General features: G+C 50.4%; 6 protein-coding genes across 6 annotated transcripts; 5 read left to right on the top strand and 1 right to left on the bottom strand.

The window, feature by feature from the left end:
• Positions 1 to 58: 58 nt before the first annotated feature.
• On the top strand, positions 59 to 433 carry M431DRAFT_496252 (hypothetical protein; the record flags this gene model as incomplete). The annotated part of the gene is made up of 1 exon (XM_024917470.1): positions 59 to 433. One exon carries the CDS (start codon positions 59 to 61, stop codon positions 431 to 433), a length of 375 nt encoding a protein of 124 aa, XP_024773989.1.
• A 1,073-nt stretch (positions 434 to 1,506) lies between these two features.
• M431DRAFT_496253 (hypothetical protein) lies at positions 1,507 to 1,668 on the top strand (the record flags this gene model as incomplete). Its single annotated transcript, XM_024917471.1, has 1 exon — positions 1,507 to 1,668. One exon carries the CDS (start codon positions 1,507 to 1,509, stop codon positions 1,666 to 1,668), a length of 162 nt encoding a protein of 53 aa, XP_024773990.1.
• A 2,577-nt stretch (positions 1,669 to 4,245) lies between these two features.
• M431DRAFT_87808 (hypothetical protein) lies at positions 4,246 to 5,840 on the bottom strand (the record flags this gene model as incomplete). Its single annotated transcript, XM_024923835.1, has 3 exons — positions 4,246 to 4,329; positions 4,399 to 5,436; positions 5,532 to 5,840. 3 exons carry the CDS (start codon positions 5,838 to 5,840, stop codon positions 4,246 to 4,248), a joined length of 1,431 nt encoding a protein of 476 aa, XP_024773991.1.
• Positions 5,841 to 6,262: 422 nt separating this feature from the next.
• On the top strand, positions 6,263 to 10,143 carry M431DRAFT_454416 (hypothetical protein). The gene is made up of 2 exons (XM_024915305.1): positions 6,263 to 6,735; positions 6,793 to 10,143. Exons 1-2 carry the CDS (start codon positions 6,673 to 6,675, stop codon positions 9,916 to 9,918), a joined length of 3,189 nt encoding a protein of 1,062 aa, XP_024773992.1. The 5' UTR covers positions 6,263 to 6,672; the 3' UTR covers positions 9,919 to 10,143.
• Positions 10,144 to 12,046: 1,903 nt separating this feature from the next.
• M431DRAFT_87645 (hypothetical protein) lies at positions 12,047 to 13,517 on the top strand (the record flags this gene model as incomplete). Its single annotated transcript, XM_024923821.1, has 4 exons — positions 12,047 to 12,259; positions 12,322 to 12,443; positions 12,495 to 12,942; positions 13,002 to 13,517. 4 exons carry the CDS (start codon positions 12,047 to 12,049, stop codon positions 13,515 to 13,517), a joined length of 1,299 nt encoding a protein of 432 aa, XP_024773993.1.
• A 380-nt stretch (positions 13,518 to 13,897) lies between these two features.
• M431DRAFT_6526 (hypothetical protein) lies at positions 13,898 to 15,420 on the top strand (the record flags this gene model as incomplete). The annotated part of the gene is made up of 2 exons (XM_024921682.1): positions 13,898 to 14,684; positions 15,392 to 15,420. 2 exons carry the CDS (start codon positions 13,898 to 13,900, stop codon positions 15,418 to 15,420), a joined length of 816 nt encoding a protein of 271 aa, XP_024773994.1.
• Between the last annotated feature and the right edge of the window lie 1,641 nt (positions 15,421 to 17,061).

Here is a 17,061-nt window from a genome sequence, read left to right on the forward strand (position 1 = left end):
TGAATAACGGAAAAAGAGGGAGAAAAGAATACAGCCCGAGGAAAAATGCTGCGTCTTTATGGATATCGTATTTTTGCTGGTGAGGTTGAGAAAACAAGTCCAAGACACACGATCCACGGCCCGGCACCAAGATGCCGAGCTGGCGCAACACGGCAGACGGGCCTTTCGGGAAGGTGCAGGCAAGTTCCGGGCTTCCGAGGCACAAAGAGTGCAAGAGGATGGAAAAAAAGACGCAGATGAAGGTTTCCCAAATGGAGAAGAAGAAAGGGAAATTGCAAGAGGCGGAAATGCGGGAGGGCGAGATGGAATGGGTGGAAGAAAGAGAGAGAGAGGGAGGATGCAGTTGCGAGACAAGTCGGGGGTTTCTGTTGGCCGGAGAAGAGAGAAGCTGCCGGAAAAAGAGTTGAGATGCCGTAATAGAATAAACAAATGACAACAAAAGTCTTTTTTCTCGATAACCTTCGAGAAATGCCCAAAGAAAAAAGAGAGCAAAAAGTTGAAAGCGAAGTGATGAGGAGAGATGAAAAAAAGACAAGGCGAAGTAAGAAGAGAACAGGTGCCTGGGTACCAAAGTAGACACGCAAACAGGCACGACTCGCAGTGTCAGATCACCTCTTGACGGCCGTACTCGCTACCTGGATTCTTCTCCTCAACTCTGACTCCACAGGCCCAAAATGCACGGATCGTCGACGTGCGCAGCAGACAAGCATAAAAACAAGCAGCGCCTCTAATTTTTGGTCGGGATCCTGCGTCTGGCCCTGTTTAGGGCTAGGGTGGTGTGCTTTTTTCTTGTCTTGTCTTTTCTCCTTGTTCCCTTTTTCCTTGTCTCCCCTATCTCACTCGGTCCTTGTAAAAATCACACGTTGGCTCTGAGAAAAAAACACCCCGCAGCCGGGATGGAAGATCTGTGTGAAGCCACGAGGGGCCACAGGTCCAGTCGATTCGCTGGCGGCCGAGCTGAGCTGCCAGTGATGATGCAGGAATATGGTGATTATTGGTAACCTGTGCCGTCCGTCGGTGATTTGTCGATAAGAAAAAGGAGCGCGAGGCTCGTGATGGCGCCGCCAGAATATTGAGTTGGCGGCTCAGAACCGAGGGTCTGGGAGCCGCACTGATCAAGAGCAAGGGCTGGTTCCTAGCCTCCGCTTTGCTGCCTTTTGCTCCACTGTGGGTTGGTGATTTGGAGATGCTTGAACCTCGACTGGCTTGGCACTTGATCACTGGGGACTTGAGAGGGCTTTGGAGTGTTTGTTTGCAGTGAACCTTGGGGGGCAGATAGGCAGAGAGAGGCACACACAAGAGTCAGAGCTAGAGGCGGATCAGGCACAAAACTCAGGCGCAAAAAGCGAACAGCCGCCGGTTGTGCTTCCGGGGAGCCGGTATGGATCAAGGCAGTGCAATGGCGGTGTAAGAAGCGTCGGATCGAAGCAGAAGGAGATGTGGCCGATATGAATCTGGCAATGCTGCTACGACTTGACTGCCGTCTTACTGCGGAATGTCTCTGAGATGAGATCGATGCGTGCAGGCAGCAGTTTGGTTGGTGGTGTCACCGCTATGGCCGCCTGCTGTGCTCACGATGCGATGTCGCTGATACAACAACAGCACCAATCACGGAAGGAGAAAGGGGAAGAAAAAAGCTGGATTATAGTGAAAGATGAGAGAAAATGAAACAAAATGACAAATCAGAGGAGAAAAAAAGCAGGAAACTGGTTAACGGGCGCTGATGAGAAGTACAGCCGTTGTCGGGATGGGATTTGATGAGCGGAGCCCCGGTCTTGTCGATAACACAGCTGCAGCACCCTCTGCGGAGTTGTGAGTTTTATAACAGGTAACAAAAAAGAACAACCTAGCCAGGCAACTCGGTCAACCGCCCGACTGACGAGGACGGTCAGATGCTGCGTTCGATAGGGCCATCTGCCGGCAGAGCTTGCTTACCTGCTACTCGCAACGTGCTAACTTGCTTAGTACCATGAAGATATGCAGCATCGTGGCCATGTAAGATATCCTCAGCTCTGCACGCCGCCAGCCAATCGCGCCGGCACCAGCCATCCAAGAGCAGCCATACAGACACAGCAGAAAGCGCCTCCTGACTGAAATTACTCCGCGCGAATCAAGGGCCAGCGCATTCCTCTGCCAAGAGGCTTGGCTGGCGCTCCTCATGGCGTCAATGAAAAGAGAAGAAGCGTTAAAGCCCATGGCGAAGCTAGGGGACCCCTACTATCTCGACAAGACGATGTATTACAGATATTCGAGAGAGAAGGTGTGTACAATGGGCAATCTGGCCGCATATTTGCACGGCTCCAAGCGCTTGCTAAGGTCACCACTGCAACCACACTCGTGCGAATAAACTACGTACGAGGATTGATACAGACAAGGTCGGATCCCTGTCTTTTTGCAGTCTTGGCATCACGTCTGGCCGAGAGCTAAAAAGCCACAGTATAGCAACAAGGTTGGCTGCGTGGCGTAACCGTAACCACACTACCAAGGGGTGGTGTCGAAAAGAGCAGCTAAACCTCCATGCATGCTCTATATGATATCGCACGGCACGGGAGAGACGATGTACTTGATGCATGGTATCATCGGGCAAGCTCTTCATTGGCAAGGTGAGTCTGTAATAATGATAGACAAGATGATAGCAGAGTTGTATCAGAAAATTACAAAGACAGCATAACAGAGAAAGGAAGAATAAACTTTACACTCGTCCTAGTAGCCTTCAGCTTCTTGTTGGCGTTGGTACCTCTTTTTCCGGACTCTCTGTATGACGCATCTTTCTCATGAAAAATGAAGAGGCTGTGCGTTGCAGCGTCACACATTGCCCCTCCTGAAAACCCACTATCATCATCAACAAAGAAAAAAAAGGAAAGGAAAAAAAATCTTCCCAAACTCGAAAGAGAAGATCCGCCCGCCAAGCAAAGCCGCTGCTCATCTCTCCCGTCTGTCTTAGTCTTCCGGCTCCGAACCGACAACACACAGAAAAATCTATCACATGCTCTCGGATCCTAACCGCACCTCCGGAACAGCAATATTTCTGGTAGTACTCGTATATCCTCATTTGCCCAATTTCCATTCCTTTTACGTACTACAGACAATGAAGAGGCAGCCCGAGACACGCAGGCAAGTCAGCATGTCGTGTCATTCGACAAGTCAACCAGGGGGAGCTCCCAACGGACATTCGTTACCCCCTTGCCGCAAGTTGCTCACCTGACCCCAGTCTCCTTTTTCGCAAGCCTTCTTTTTCGGTTTTCTTGTTGCCACGCTCTTTTGACGGGTTTTTGATCACATTTCAGCCCTGGCTAGCTAAAACCTTAATGTTTGTATCCCCCATCAACTTGATACACATAGAATAAATTCCAGCTCCAAGCTATAGATGTTAGTTCTGCTGCTACTAAAGAGCTATTATTATTGATTACTACTATCGCCGCTTTTGGTGCCTAATCGTGCTACAACCGTCATTTCCCCCCCTCATTCTTCCCGATCCGCATGGACAAAAAGCTCTCCCCAGGCTCTCAAGTGCTCTTCGCCACCAACTTGATTAAGCATGTATGTACCCTAGCTCAAAAACAAAAACCCCAGCTAGAGCCGAAATAATACCCAACATCCTTCCAGGCTGTGGTGTGTGGGCACTAGTGCTTCTCTGTTTTTTGTGATACCTTGTTTGATGCTTTTGTCGGGATTCCGCTCGTGTTCCAGTAGTCGGTTCTCAGGATATGTATGTACCCTGGCATAGCCTGCAGGCTGTGCTGATGTGATTGAGGCGATCGTCCATTCACAAGGTCGCAGTCATGATGGGTATTTTTCCGCGGCCTTGTATTTTTTTCTTCTTCTTCATCTCGGGCGTGAATCGGCATTCGTGCCTCGGCCATGGCATTTTCCCCTCCTCGATTGTCTTGCTCTCACTTGTTGATCAGATGTCTCCCAAAAGCACTCTTCATATCTAAATCCAAAACTTGAACAAATCCCTTTCTTTTTTATTCAGATCGTAATTTCACATCAACATTATGAACACTCTACAAAGATCCACTTCCTCAAAGTTTGTGTTTCCCCCCAGGGCCACTTTCGAGCAATCCTCGTGCCCTCATACGAGTGCCAACCAACTCCGTGACGCCATAGCCATGCAACCGGCCAGTTGATCCAGTATACCCGCCCCAGCTTTCCTCCGACTATTCCCGTTTGCTGCGCGCATGGCCTCGAAACTTTTGTACCAGCGCCTATACCTGGATAGTTTTTGTCCGTCTACTTCTACTCCTAGTTGTAGGTGCGAGACAGGTTGCGGAGATACCAGTCTACGAGCTTTCGGCCGACCTTGGCCTCTGAGATGTGAATCAGGTCCTATAGAAGAGATATACGTTAGCGAAAAATGTTGCAAGATATAGAGGGTAAAAGAAGGGGGAAACGTACTCCTTGCAGAGCATAGTCAAGGTCGCTGACATTGACCAGCTCGCCGTCTAGGAGACCCTGGTCCTGCCATCGCAGCTGTTTGGTGCGCTGCTTGGTCACCAGGAGCCAAGATCGCAGCTCGTCAGGCTTCACCTCGAGGAAGCCAGCCAGCTTGGTGAGGTCCATGGTGGTGTAGAGGCGGAGGTAGGACTTGATAGTGGGGCTGTACATGTTGGTCTTGACCTCGTCCATGAAGATGGACAGGTGGTGCTCCACGGGGTCAATGTTGGACTCGGGGTTGTCAAAGTCCGGAGGAATGGGGGAGATGAACTTGGGGCAGGCGCTGCGGAACAGCTCCTCAAAGATGGGCAGCGACTCGGGGCCGCCGCGCTGCATCTTGAGAAGCTGGTCGCCGTACTTCTCCCGCAGGGCGCTGTGGATGGTGTCGTCCAGTCTGGTGGGGTGGAAGGCCACGCAGATGGCAATCAGAGCATACATCTGCTCGTTCTTCTTGGTGATGGAGTCGAACTGGGCGTTCTTCTGGAAGTTCTTGGTCCGCGAAACGTAGATCAAGATGTGGCTGAACATGCGGATGGCGTCGGCATATCGGTGCATCATCATGTAGGAGAAGCCGACATAGTAGTATGTCGTAAAGTGAGCCGCCATGACGCGGGCAAACATGGCCTTCTTGTTGAGCTCAATGTCATCCAGAGTCTTGAGCGCCAGGCCAAAGTCACCCAGCAAGCAGTGCACTCGCAGGAGACCGATGATGGAGAAGTATCCCAGCATGCGGTACAGGTTCTTAGAGCCGTACTCGCCGGCAACGGCCATGGGGTCCTCGTTACGCTTCATGGCGCCCAGCTGCTCGGTGATCTGGGATCGCTGGATCAGCGAGTAGAGCACGTTGAGGACGCTGTAGCAGCCCCACGTGTTGGGGTTCTCGCGGAGGATCTGAATCTCCTCCTCGTTGTTGGCCTGTCTCGCGATTCGGCTTCGGTATGAGCTGAAGGAGTTGAACTGGTAGATGAACTCATCGATGACGTCCCAAGCCCAGTAGTACTGTTTGATTTAAAGAAAAAAAATTAGCCATGGCACAATTGACGATTGAGCAAGCGAGCAGCTCAAGCAGGGTTCCCCAAAAAGGTCAAACGCACAGAAGGGGGCTCGAGGTCGACGGGGCCGTCCGAGTTCAAAATGTAGTGGAACAAGCTGCAGTAAGAGTCGTAGCTCTGGAACTTGACTTCGAGAGGCGCGGAAAAGTCCAACGGCTGGGCAGCGGACAGGAGGCGGGACTGGATGTCGTCGGTGGACTGGGCCATGTTGAGCGACGTCGTCTGGCTGAGCTCGTCGCCATCTTCGTATTGCACATGCTCCTTGTACTCGGCCACCAAGGCTTCCTCCTCAACATCGCTGTCATCAGCAATCGCGCGGGCCGGAGCCCCTCCGTTTGTGTACGTCGCCATGGTTGTGTCTGACCGCCCGTCGTGATCTTGTCGAGGCTGGGGGAGAGGGGCAGCGAAATTTTTCTACGCCTTGCGCGGGAGGGGCTTGACGCTCTCACGAATTTTCCCCTTCGTGACTTGTTAGGGCTTGGTGCATCGCTACGTGCATGGGGGGCTTAAGCGATGTTGAGGCGACGGTTTGTTGCATGGGATATGCAGCTAACCGAGCGATGCTCTGATGGAAGCGTAAGAAATTTCGAGGCGGGGCACAGGCGAGGTACCGAGTACAGAGTACCCTGGCAAGGACGATGACACGGAGGGGTCGAAAAGACGAGGGGCAGCAAGAATTTACATGGGAAACATTTGTATGGGAAACTTGATTAATACAAGAAAAGATTCACTGCCAAGTGTTGGAGACAGAATTCATCATCTGCAATACTCACAAACTTCTTTCATCCACATCGACAAAGTTGAAATCGGATTCGAGCTTGTGCCTTAGCACCTGATTCGTCGCATTTTGTAGCTACCGCATTAATAAGCAGCTGCAGAAGTTTGCGACTGAGAGGCTCGACCACCAAATTTGCCTATTCCTGTCAGCCTGAGAAGAGTCATAGGTGATGAGCAATCCTTGCTAAATTATCGCCCCTGATATTTTCTGCGTCATACCTTAGTTTTCTTCGACTCTATTGTACCAGGGGGTGTCTAAAGAGGCGTTTTTGTCTTGGATTTAGCTTGTTTCCTCATATAAAGCGACAGGCGACAGCGAGCATCACCAACCAACCGACAGTCTCTTCATATCTCGTCATAGCCACTCTCCTTTCTCCCATCCATCCCACGTCACCACTTGCCCAAGATGCCGGTTGTGACACCAGAAAAGCTAGCCAGCTTGCAAAAGCAATCGCAAGATGTCCGAAATGTACGGAAGGCCTCACGTGTGTGAATCCAGATATAAACTCTTACTGATGACAAATAGATCTGCATCCTGGCTCACGTCGACCATGGCAAAACCTCATTAACAGATGCCTTGCTGGCCACTAACGGCATCATCTCGCCCAAATTGGCCGGAAAGATTCGGTATCTGGACTCTAGACCGGATGAGCAGACTCGAGGAATCACGATGGAGTCGTCCGCCATCTCACTTTACTTTTCCATGTTGAGACGATCAGCTCCAGAGGCCACCCCTGAGCCGAAGGAGTACTTGATCAACTTGATCGATTCGCCAGGACACATTGACTTTAGCAGCGAGGTATCTACCGCTTCTCGACTATGTGACGGAGCTGTCGTCCTTGTAGACGCAGTCGAAGGAGTTTGCAGTCAGACAGTGACCGTCCTCCGACAAAGCTGGATCGAAAAACTCAAGCCCCTCCTGGTCATCAACAAAATCGACAGACTCGTTACTGAGCTCAAGATGACGCCCCAAGAGGCGTATGTCCACCTTAGCAAACTTCTAGAGCAGGTCAATGCGGTTCTTGGAAGTTTCTTCCAGGGAGAGCGAATGGAGGAGGATCTCAACTGGCGAGAGAAGATGGAAGAGCGTGTCAATGCTGCAGCCGCAACAAAAGCCTCCGCGAGTGACACTGCTTCAGAAGTAGGAGACCTTCAATTCGAAGAACTGGATGATGAGGATTTATACTTTGCACCCGAAAAGAACAATGTCATTTTCAGCAGTGCCATTGACGGCTGGGCATTTACCTGCAGACAATTCGCCAGCATTTACGAAAAGAAGCTTGGAATCAAGCGAGGCATCATGGAGAGATGCCTTTGGGGCAACTTTTACTTGGACCCAAAGACCAAAAAGGTCCTCGGGCAGAAGCATCTGAAGGGCCGTAATCTCAAGCCCATGTTTGTCCAGCTGGTTCTCGAGCCCGTTTGGACCGTCTATCAGGCTACTATGGGCGTCGATGGAGGCAAGGGAGATCCGGCACTCCTTGAGAAAGTCACAAAATCACTCAACATCAGCATTGCTCCTCATATCCTTCGAGCAAGAGATCCCAGACTGCTCTTGACCACGGTATTCGCTTCATGGCTACCGCTTTCAACTGCTTTGCTAGTCTCTGTCATCGAATCACTCCCCTCACCCCCGGTGGCACAAGCTGAGCGTATCCCTAGCGTCATCGACGACTCTCCAGATTCAGAATTCGTAGACAAGTCAATCAGAGAGGCCATGGTCTCATTTAAGACGGACAAGTCAGACCCTGTTGTCGCATATGTCAGCAAGATGGTATCTGTTCCTCAAAGCGAGCTTCCCGAAAACAAGCGCCGAACTGGTCAAATGACAGGAGAGGAAGCGAGGGAATTGGCTCGGCAGAAGCGAGCTGCCGCCGCCGCCTTGGCTGCTGCCAACAGCCAAGATGATGTGGCTGGTTTGACCGATGCATTGGGGTCTGTTAATATTGATGATGTGACACCAGCCGCCGAGGAGGAAAAGGTTGATCCAGAGCATTTGATTGGCTTTGCCAGAATCTTCTCGGGAACTCTCTCCGTGGGAGACACATTATACGTCATTCCGCCCAAGTGGACACCAGCCAACCCTCACGCAGCCGATCCTCAACAAATCACCGTCAAATCACTATACATGTTCATGGGAAGGAGTCTTGAGGCGCTAGATACCGTACCAGCTGGCGTTGTCTTCGGCATTGGAGGCTTAGATGGCAAAATTCTCAAATCGGGAACTCTCTGCAGCAAGCTCGAAGGTGCCGTGAACCTGGCTGGTATCAGCTTGGCCGGAAAGCCCATCGTTCGTGTTGCACTTGAGCCAGTAAACCCTGCAGATCTGGATAAGATGATCCAGGGATTGCATCTGCTTGTTCAGAGTGACCCGTGTGCAGAGTACGAGCAATTTGCAAGTGGAGAGCACGTCCTACTGACAGCTGGTGAGCTTCATCTCGAGAGATGTCTACTAGATTTGAAAGAGAGATTTGCGCGATGTGACATCCAAGCCGGTGCACCCATCGTGCCATACAGAGAGACGATTGTCAAGGCAGAGGAAATGCGCCCTCCCGCTAATAAGGACTTGGGTCGCGGAACTGTTGTTTCTTCTACAAGCTCAAAGCAGGTCAATCTGACCATTCGTGTGCAACCTTTGCCTACAAACGTTACCGAATTTTTGCTCAAGAATGGCGATGCCATCAAGCGATTACACAATGTCCGCAAGCTGGCGGAAGAGGAAAGCGGAGAAGAGAGCGAAGAAGCCATCGAGATTGATACAAAGCTTATTGCTGGCGCAGCCATATCCGCAGAAGAACTCAAGACGCAATTGCAGAAAGAGTTGGAAACCGGAAAAGGCCGCGAAGGGTGGAAGGGATTGATTGATCGGATCGCAGGATTTGGACCTAGACGAACAGGCCCCAATCTCCTCATCGATGCCACCAAGGATGGCATTCTTCCCAAAATCTTTGCCTCAGCCAAGGCATCTGATGCGGCGTCTGAGTCTCTCGAAAAACTTCATCCCAGCCATCTCTCCGACAAAATCGCATATGCTTTCCAGCTGGCAACGGCACAGGGACCATTGTGCAATGAACCCATGCAGGGAGTTGCCGTCTTCGTGGAGGACGTATCTCTCAACCTCTCAGAGGATGACACATCCGCCCGCGATAAGCTGAGCAGACTTACAGGAGAAGTCATCAAGGCGTTCCAATCATCACTGCGCGCAGGCTTCCTCGACTGGTCCCCCAGACTCATGCTCGCCATGTACACGCTCGAAATCCAGACATCTACCGAGGTACTAGGCCGAGTATACGATGTACTTACCCGTCGCAGGGGCCGCGTGGTGGCCGAAGAAATGAAAGAGGGCACGCCTTTCTTCACGATTCAGGCTATGCTACCGGTAGCTGAGAGCTTTGGGTTCGCAGACGAGATGCGCAAGAGGACTAGCGGGGCGGCGCAGCCACAGCTGATTTTTGCCGGATTTGAGATCCTGGATGAAGATCCGTTCTGGGTGCCGTTTACCGAGGACGACTTGGAGGACCTCGGAGAATTGGCCGATAAGGAAAATGTAGCGAAGAGGTACATGGATGGCGTGCGAAGAAAGAAGGGCCTGTTGGTGGAGGGTAGGACTGTCGCCCGAGATGCGGAGAAGCAAAAGACTCTCAAGAGGTAAAGCAGAGGAGTCAGAGTGGATAGGCCAGTGGATAGAACAGACAAACAGACAGAACAGATAGGATAGCACCTGATAGAGTCAGCGGTCAACAAGCGTAAAAACAAACATGGACATGGCTTTCCCATTCCCCCTCTTGCTCTCCCCTCAAGTTTGCCTTGCATTGGCCTTGGAGATCTAGCCCTCTCTCATCCTGGGGTTAGTTCAGCACTACTCCAAAGCTCCACCGCCGCTAAAACGGGGAGGCAGGACGAGTGCCGAGAGCCTGTGTCGGAGCAAAAGTCATTGGATGCACAAGGCGATCTAGCATCCCAGGCCTTAGTAGCCGACTCCACCAGCCAGCGGATCTCGCCAGAAAGTCGCGGCGGATCTGCGAACACCAAACCAGTTCGCTCCGGGTCTAGAGCAGTCCTTTTTGCTCGCAGTAAATAGTTTGCCACGCTTTAGGTCTGATCACACGAGGTTTTGACCATCGTGAGGAGGAGTTTGTGGCTCTGTGAACGGGAAAGATATTCGTAGGTCTCGGTGCCGGCTATCGTTGAGAGAGCCGGGGTGTCCTTGACTGCGGTGGGTTTTGCCTCCCAAAACCTGGCCCTGGTGCGAGCTCTGGACCAATACCCGTTTGCTCTTTCGATTCCCAAGTCCCGTATTTTCTACTCGCATTGGCATCGTATCGCTCTGGGGTCGAGGTAATTCGCCGAGGCAGGCGGGTTGTAGCGTCTCCGCCCAATTTGGGCGTTGGTTGGAGCCTCGAATCAGGTCTTTCGCAACTGGATGCTCTGAATCAGGACCCGAGTTGGGGCCTGACATTTCTCATGCATGTCCCAGAAATAGATAGTCGAAATGCATGTGGAGGCCGGTTGATTAATCGGATGATGGGCGTGCATGTGCATGTGGTGAGACTAAACCCTACCGATAATAGGCACCTATGATTGCAGTAAGAGAGGGTTGCATGTGAATAATTGAATAATCCCAAAGTGATTGAGGTGACTGGAAAGGAAAGCGCAAATCTGTCTCTGCTCCTGCCTGCGGAAACAGAATTACAGTGAGACATAACAGGCAACCGCCCCCGAACAGTCAACTGCGGCAAGAGCGGCCCGTGGTCCTAGTCCAGCCACTCTTATCAATCGCCAATTTCCTTTTGACTCTCTTTTCTTTTTTTACACTTCTCTCTCTCTTCTCCCTTGCGTTTCGTTTCATCACATGCATCGGCGGTTGGTTGATACGAGTTACTCGTAAATGACAAAACGCGCGAGTCAACGGTCGCATATCGCGGACCAATTATGGCATCGTCTGTTGGGACATCGATATCCAGGCGAAATCGGTCTCATCCAGGCCGTCAGACTCAGCGCTACGGAGTAGACACAGCGCTATCATCGTGAGCGGCAGCGAAATTTCCCCGCATATCACACAAGAGAGCAGGGCCAAGGCTGGGCCTCAAAGCTGGGTCCGAGCAGGGCCTCAGCAAGTCTTCCGAATGGAGCGACAGCAACGGAAAACGGAGCGCTACTAGCTTCTACCCACTCTTCAGCCCTGGACAAGACCAAGCCTGGACCAACCGCTTTGCTTGGGCGCATTAGTGGCGTGAGACAAACTACTAGCTGCTGTGCACTGACAGCTCCTTGCTTTCGCCCCTCTCGCGCGCCACCTCAGCTCAGTGCACAGCTCAACTCAATCCGTCATGCTGTGCTGTGACAGGAGCTTGGAAGAGCTATGATACGGAGGGCGTCGTGGCCCAAAGCAAATGGACGAGTCATGCGATCTGCTGCGTCTCGACTTTCGGTCCGTTGGCGCGGGGGCGTCAAGGTGCCGGGCCCAGCGCTTTGGGAAGGTTGCCAGCTTTGCTGATGCCAACGTGCTCGTTCGTTTGCCGGGAATGCAGATGAGAGACATTTTGAGCTGGGGTCTGGGGTCAAAGAGCAGTTGCTCTCCCCTTGGGTGGGTCAAGACAAGCTGGATAAAGCTGGGGGAGAGGTGGGCAGTTTATCTTTTGTATTTGGATGGTTTGATCCCGGACATCACAACAGCTGAGGGCCCCTCCTTGTACCTCGTGCGGTGGCAAATTATATATTACTTTCATGCCGCGTCCCAGTCTCCCTCTTTGTCTTTTGTCTCTCAACCTTTCACCGTGATGATAATAGTCAAAGGCCAAATCTCTTATGGGGACATTGAGACGATACTCATGAACCGAGACAACATGGAAAAAGCGGAAGCCCTAACAATACAAATCTTTCTTCTCCTTGGCGCTGCCTTGGTTTCCATAGGCGGGCGATTATACGCCCGATGGCGGCAGGTTGGAATGAAGAATCTTGGTCTTGATGATGGGCTTGCCATTGCAGGAGTGGTAAGTATTTTTGTGATGCACTCTACATTCATAATCTGCATCTGTTCTTACACTGGCTTTAGATTCTCTTTGTGCCCAACGTGGTCTTGGCGTACATCATGAACACGCGAACTCATTGGATAGGCAATCACTCTGTCAGCAACAATACTGCAACACAGCCGAGCCATGACCAAGATCAGATGAGGTAATGCTTTCCGCCGCCTCATCGTCTCAGCTATCATCTAACTTATTTCAGGGAATTGGGATCGAAACTATATCTATACAGCTGGTTATCCTATTCCGCTGCGTTATGGACGTTTAAGGCAGCCTTTCTCGCAAATGTCCTTCGTCGTATTCCCGAATCCGGTAGACGACAAACTTACCAGTATCTCGGCTTTGGCTTCCTGTCTGTAACATGGGTAGCGACGACGATGGCTCTCCTCCAAAGCTGTCGACCGTTGCCTCATATGTGGCAGGTATATCCCAGCCCAGGACTGTGCTGCCAGCCTGCCACTTCACCGGTGCTGGTGTGGGTATACTTCAGCCTCGACATCGTTACGAACCTCTATCTAGCGTCTGCAGCTACTCCTGTCACTACTAGAAAAGACAAACCCACATGGGAAAAGCTTCAGTGGGTCGCAACGCTTGTTTGCGGGCTTCTTGCCACGGCGGCCGCAGCTGCGCGAGCTATCATTCTGGTGTCGGTGAGTTGGCTTCTGGTTATTCCAATATGATGCCATCCAAAACTAATATCGATTTCTAGGGTCAACATGCAAACGCAGAGCAGACTGCAGAGTCATGGGCGATCTGGCAAATCTTTATCTTTGTTGCTGCAGTTGATTTAACAGGGCTCTTTTACCAGCCAGCAACACCTCCCTCTTATCCACCTGAGAAAGATTTTGATGATGCCGCTTTCAACAACTTTATTTATTCGGAACGGTTTTCTGCTAGACAACACAGTCTCGCCGAGTCGGACGCAACCATTGTTGTCACACCCGAGGTGACAAATTTGTACGAGAAATTCGCCGAACCATCAATCCGCGAAATTGAGGTACAAGGGCGTCGAAACTCGGGCATTGAACGCAAAGTAGAAGTATCAGTGTTTCAAGAAAGCTTCATAATAGCTCCAGAGGGACCGTGCGATATCTGCGGAAATTATACAAGAAGCTGGGCAAACGACGAGGACGCAAACAAGCCCGAGCAGAGGAGTTCCTATTTCGGAAGCAACATCCATTTTCATGTTCCAAAGTACGGTGTTAAATCACAGGAAGTTTCATGAATCGGCGTTTTGACTTGGCTATTTTTAAGATGCTTTTAGCGTTGCATCGGAGTTTGTTCATCGGTTGGTTTGGTATGGATGGGTATTGGGATTGGATCACTATTTCTGGCATTGGTATTAATGGGTGTCAAAGAGATGTAACATTGTTCTGTATCAGGTTTATGTTGGATGAAGACAAAGGCTCGTCATGTTGGCTTTTGTTGCCCTTTTGTATTGTTAGTCAAATGCAAATGCAAACGAATTGCATAGGACATTGTCTCCTTTGTTCCGATGTCTTTTTATTTCTCAAGTTCCCCGGTCGCTCCTCTTGTCTCTAGTGATGGCATCGATTTTCTGTCATGTTTTTTTTCTCGGTGTTTGCGATCGCCGTATTATCAGTCATGGTCACGACTCGTGCTCAGGCCAGAGCTGAAAGTGGAAATGACGCGGACACAGATTCACGGCCCAGGTATTATGAGAGTGAGGAGGACGCTGGGTTCGAGGCAGAGGAAGAAGATGGCGACGATGCTGATGAAGATGAGATGATGCTTGTCCAAATGCCAGATTTGGCAGAAGTCTCTGGTCAGAATGCTACTTTACCAAACCCATGGTTATCTATTGACACTCGCGACTTTCTTTCTTCCTCTTCCTCTCCTTCTCCCTCTCTTTTCACCCCTTCTTCTCTTTCGGACCAATCAGTCGAGCAGCCGGACGACGCCCATACAAGAGCAATTCACGGAGCCATCACACCGCCATACCGGCCGTCTAATCAGCCAACCTTCTTTGAAGAGCAACACGAGTTAGGACCGCCTTCCTACAGAGAACTTTTACAGCTCGAGTTCTACCAGACGTTCCCTCACGATCCTGCGGCTACGCTGTGTAAGCAGCATTTCTTGCAGCTTGCCGAACGGTGGTTTCAGCGTCGCCAGGGACAAACAGAGCAGACGTTTCATAACATTAAAGAGAAGTTTCCGTATGGTGGAGTGGAAAAGTTCTTCGATTATATGCGTGATCGGGATATTTTGAAGCAGGTCATATGGGATGAGAAGTGGCGACAGATGCGACCTGATGATTTTATGGACGATTTGAGAATCGGGTTGCGTTATGCTGAAATTGAACTTCTTCGGCGGCGTCGCACAGCTATTGTTAGGACGGGGAAGCGTCCGAGATGTAGTTTGGAGAGTTGCGGTAAGTTGAGTTGTGGGTATTGTCTTGCGAGGAAGGATTATGGGGGTGATTTGTATGAGTTGGTGAGAGAAGCGAGAGCAAGAGATGTGCACGGGGAATGGCGGGAAGAAGATTTCACTGCGTTTGAGGAGTATAAGAGGAGGGAGATGGAAGAGGAGGGTGAGAGGGCTGATGTACAGCCTGAGTATGTGAGCGTGGGGGAGTTACATTTCATTGTGGATGTGTGTAATGGGGAGACGATGATTCGATTCCAGTGAGTATATGGTGTTTGTTTTACTTGTTTTGTTGGAGAGTCGGTTTTTTTTGATGATGTTGTTGAGCTGACCGTTTGGTGTTTTGCTGTTGATGTAGGAGCACGCAAGCGGCATTTGTCGAGGGGCGGCAGAATTGGGAGAATGGGATGGCTAATAAGTATTTCTATGATCGGGCTGGGGTATTTGAGTTGGATGGATGTAGTTTGGGTAAGGAGAATTGTGCATGTACAAATATGTCGAAGGAGCGATAATATGGCGGGTATGGAGCGTGGATGATGATTAGGCTATGTAGACTTGAAACACGGAATAGGGTTCAATCGTGGTATATTGAGTCTCCTCTTCAACAGTATCTACCTCAGGTGAATTATATCTTATATCTTCAGAGAGAAGACCAGGTGCTGTAATAAGTACATGTATATAGCAAAACCGAGTTATTTACTGACAGAAGTATAGGCAACCTTCATATAAATCCTAGGCCATAATTTGTACAAAAGCTTTAAAATTAGATAATTTCATCGCTCTTTGCATAACGTGTCATTACAAGTTAGGCATGAATACGACTGATGCCCGATGCTCAGAGTACCAGCCCGCGAGGCTGAAGCTGGGCACCCTGTCAGGCAACAATGGCAATCATTGGTTGAATCCACAGGAGGTTATAACGAATGAAGAGCAACAGTTCCAGCAGCTAAATAAGAGAAACAAACCCTGGTTACCCCTCTTCATGGCCCTGTTTGATCATCTCTAACATCTACACCAAACAACTACCAAGATGGGCACACAATCAGCCATCGAGACCAAAACTCACAATGAATACACGGTTGGATGGGTCTGCGCCCTGCCAAAAGAACAAACCACGGCCACGGCCATGCTAGATCAGAGACACGACAACCTACCGAAGCCAGCAAATGACTCCAATACGTATACTCTTGGGTCAATCGGCAAGCATAATGTTGTTATTGCGTGTCTGCCGAAAGGCCATATAGGCAACAGTCCAGCGGCAACAGTTGCCGCTCAAATGGTCACCACGTTTCCGTCTGTCAGGTTTGGTTTGATGGTTGGCATCGGGGGCGGTATGCCGCCCAAAGTCAGACTTGGCGATGTTGTCGTCAGTACTCCGGTCGGCAGTTTTCCCGGAGTAGTCCAGTGGGATCTTGGCAAGGCAAAGGATGGTGGCTTTGAACGGACGGGGTCGCTGAACAATCCTCCGGTCTCCCTTCTCACTGCCCTGGCGAAATTGGAAACAGAGCATGAATTGGTTGGATCTCAGATCCCAGAGTATCTGGATCAGATGAAACAGAAGTGGCCGAGATTGGCAGCAAAATATCTCAGATCCGACTCGTTGGAGGATATTTTATTCAAGGCAGACTACAGCCATGTTTGTCAGAGCACCACAGAGGATCACGTCTCTTCTGGCAGTAGTTATGAAAGCGAAGAAGAAGAGAGCTGCCAGCATTGCGATAAGACCAGGGTTATAACAAGAAAGCCCAGGGATATGCGTGTTCACTATGGCCTCATCGCTTCAGGCAATCAAGTCATTAAGAGCGCCACCCACAGAGATCAACTTAACAAAGACCTTGATGGAAATATTCTCTGTGTGGAAATGGAGGCAGCAGGGCTGATGAACAACTTTCCTTGCATTGTCATCCGAGGAATATGTGATTATGCAGATTCGCATAAGAATAAGGATTGGCAGGAATACGCAGCAGTCGTAGCGGCTGCATTCGCAAAAGAGCTTCTGGCCTACGTGAGCCCCAGCGACGTTGATGGAGAGCGCACTGTAAAAGACATGCTGAGCGATGGTTAGCTAACATGTATTGCCTATACTTATATCAAATTCGTTACTAATGGAAAAAACAGTTCTTACCGAAGTATCCTCGACAAGAGTTGTTGTTTCAAACCTCAAGTCCAATTTGGATAATGACATGGACCTTCGAATCTTGGAATGGGTCACTCCAATTAACTATGGCCCTCAACAGAGCGATTTCCTCAGGAGGCGGGAACCAGGAACTGGTCAATGGCTCATAGACTCAAGAGAGTATCAAACTTGGCTAGGGGCTAGGAAGCAGACACTTTTCTGTCCTGGAATTCCAGGAGCTGGAAAGACTATTCTCACTTCAATCGTG

The sequence above is a fragment of the Trichoderma harzianum genome, assembly GCF_003025095.1.
Source record: "Trichoderma harzianum CBS 226.95 unplaced genomic scaffold M431scaffold_7, whole genome shotgun sequence".
Taxonomy (NCBI): domain Eukaryota; kingdom Fungi; phylum Ascomycota; class Sordariomycetes; order Hypocreales; family Hypocreaceae; genus Trichoderma; species Trichoderma harzianum.

Coding starts and splice junctions, on each gene's coding strand:
- M431DRAFT_454416 (XM_024915305.1), top strand. CDS start 6,673: ATGCCGGTTGTGACACCAGAAAAGCTAGCCAGCTTGCAAAAGCAATCG. Junction 6,736..6,792: donor AATCGCAAGATGTCCGAAAT/GTACGGAAGGCC, acceptor GATGACAAATAG/ATCTGCATCCTGGCTCACGT.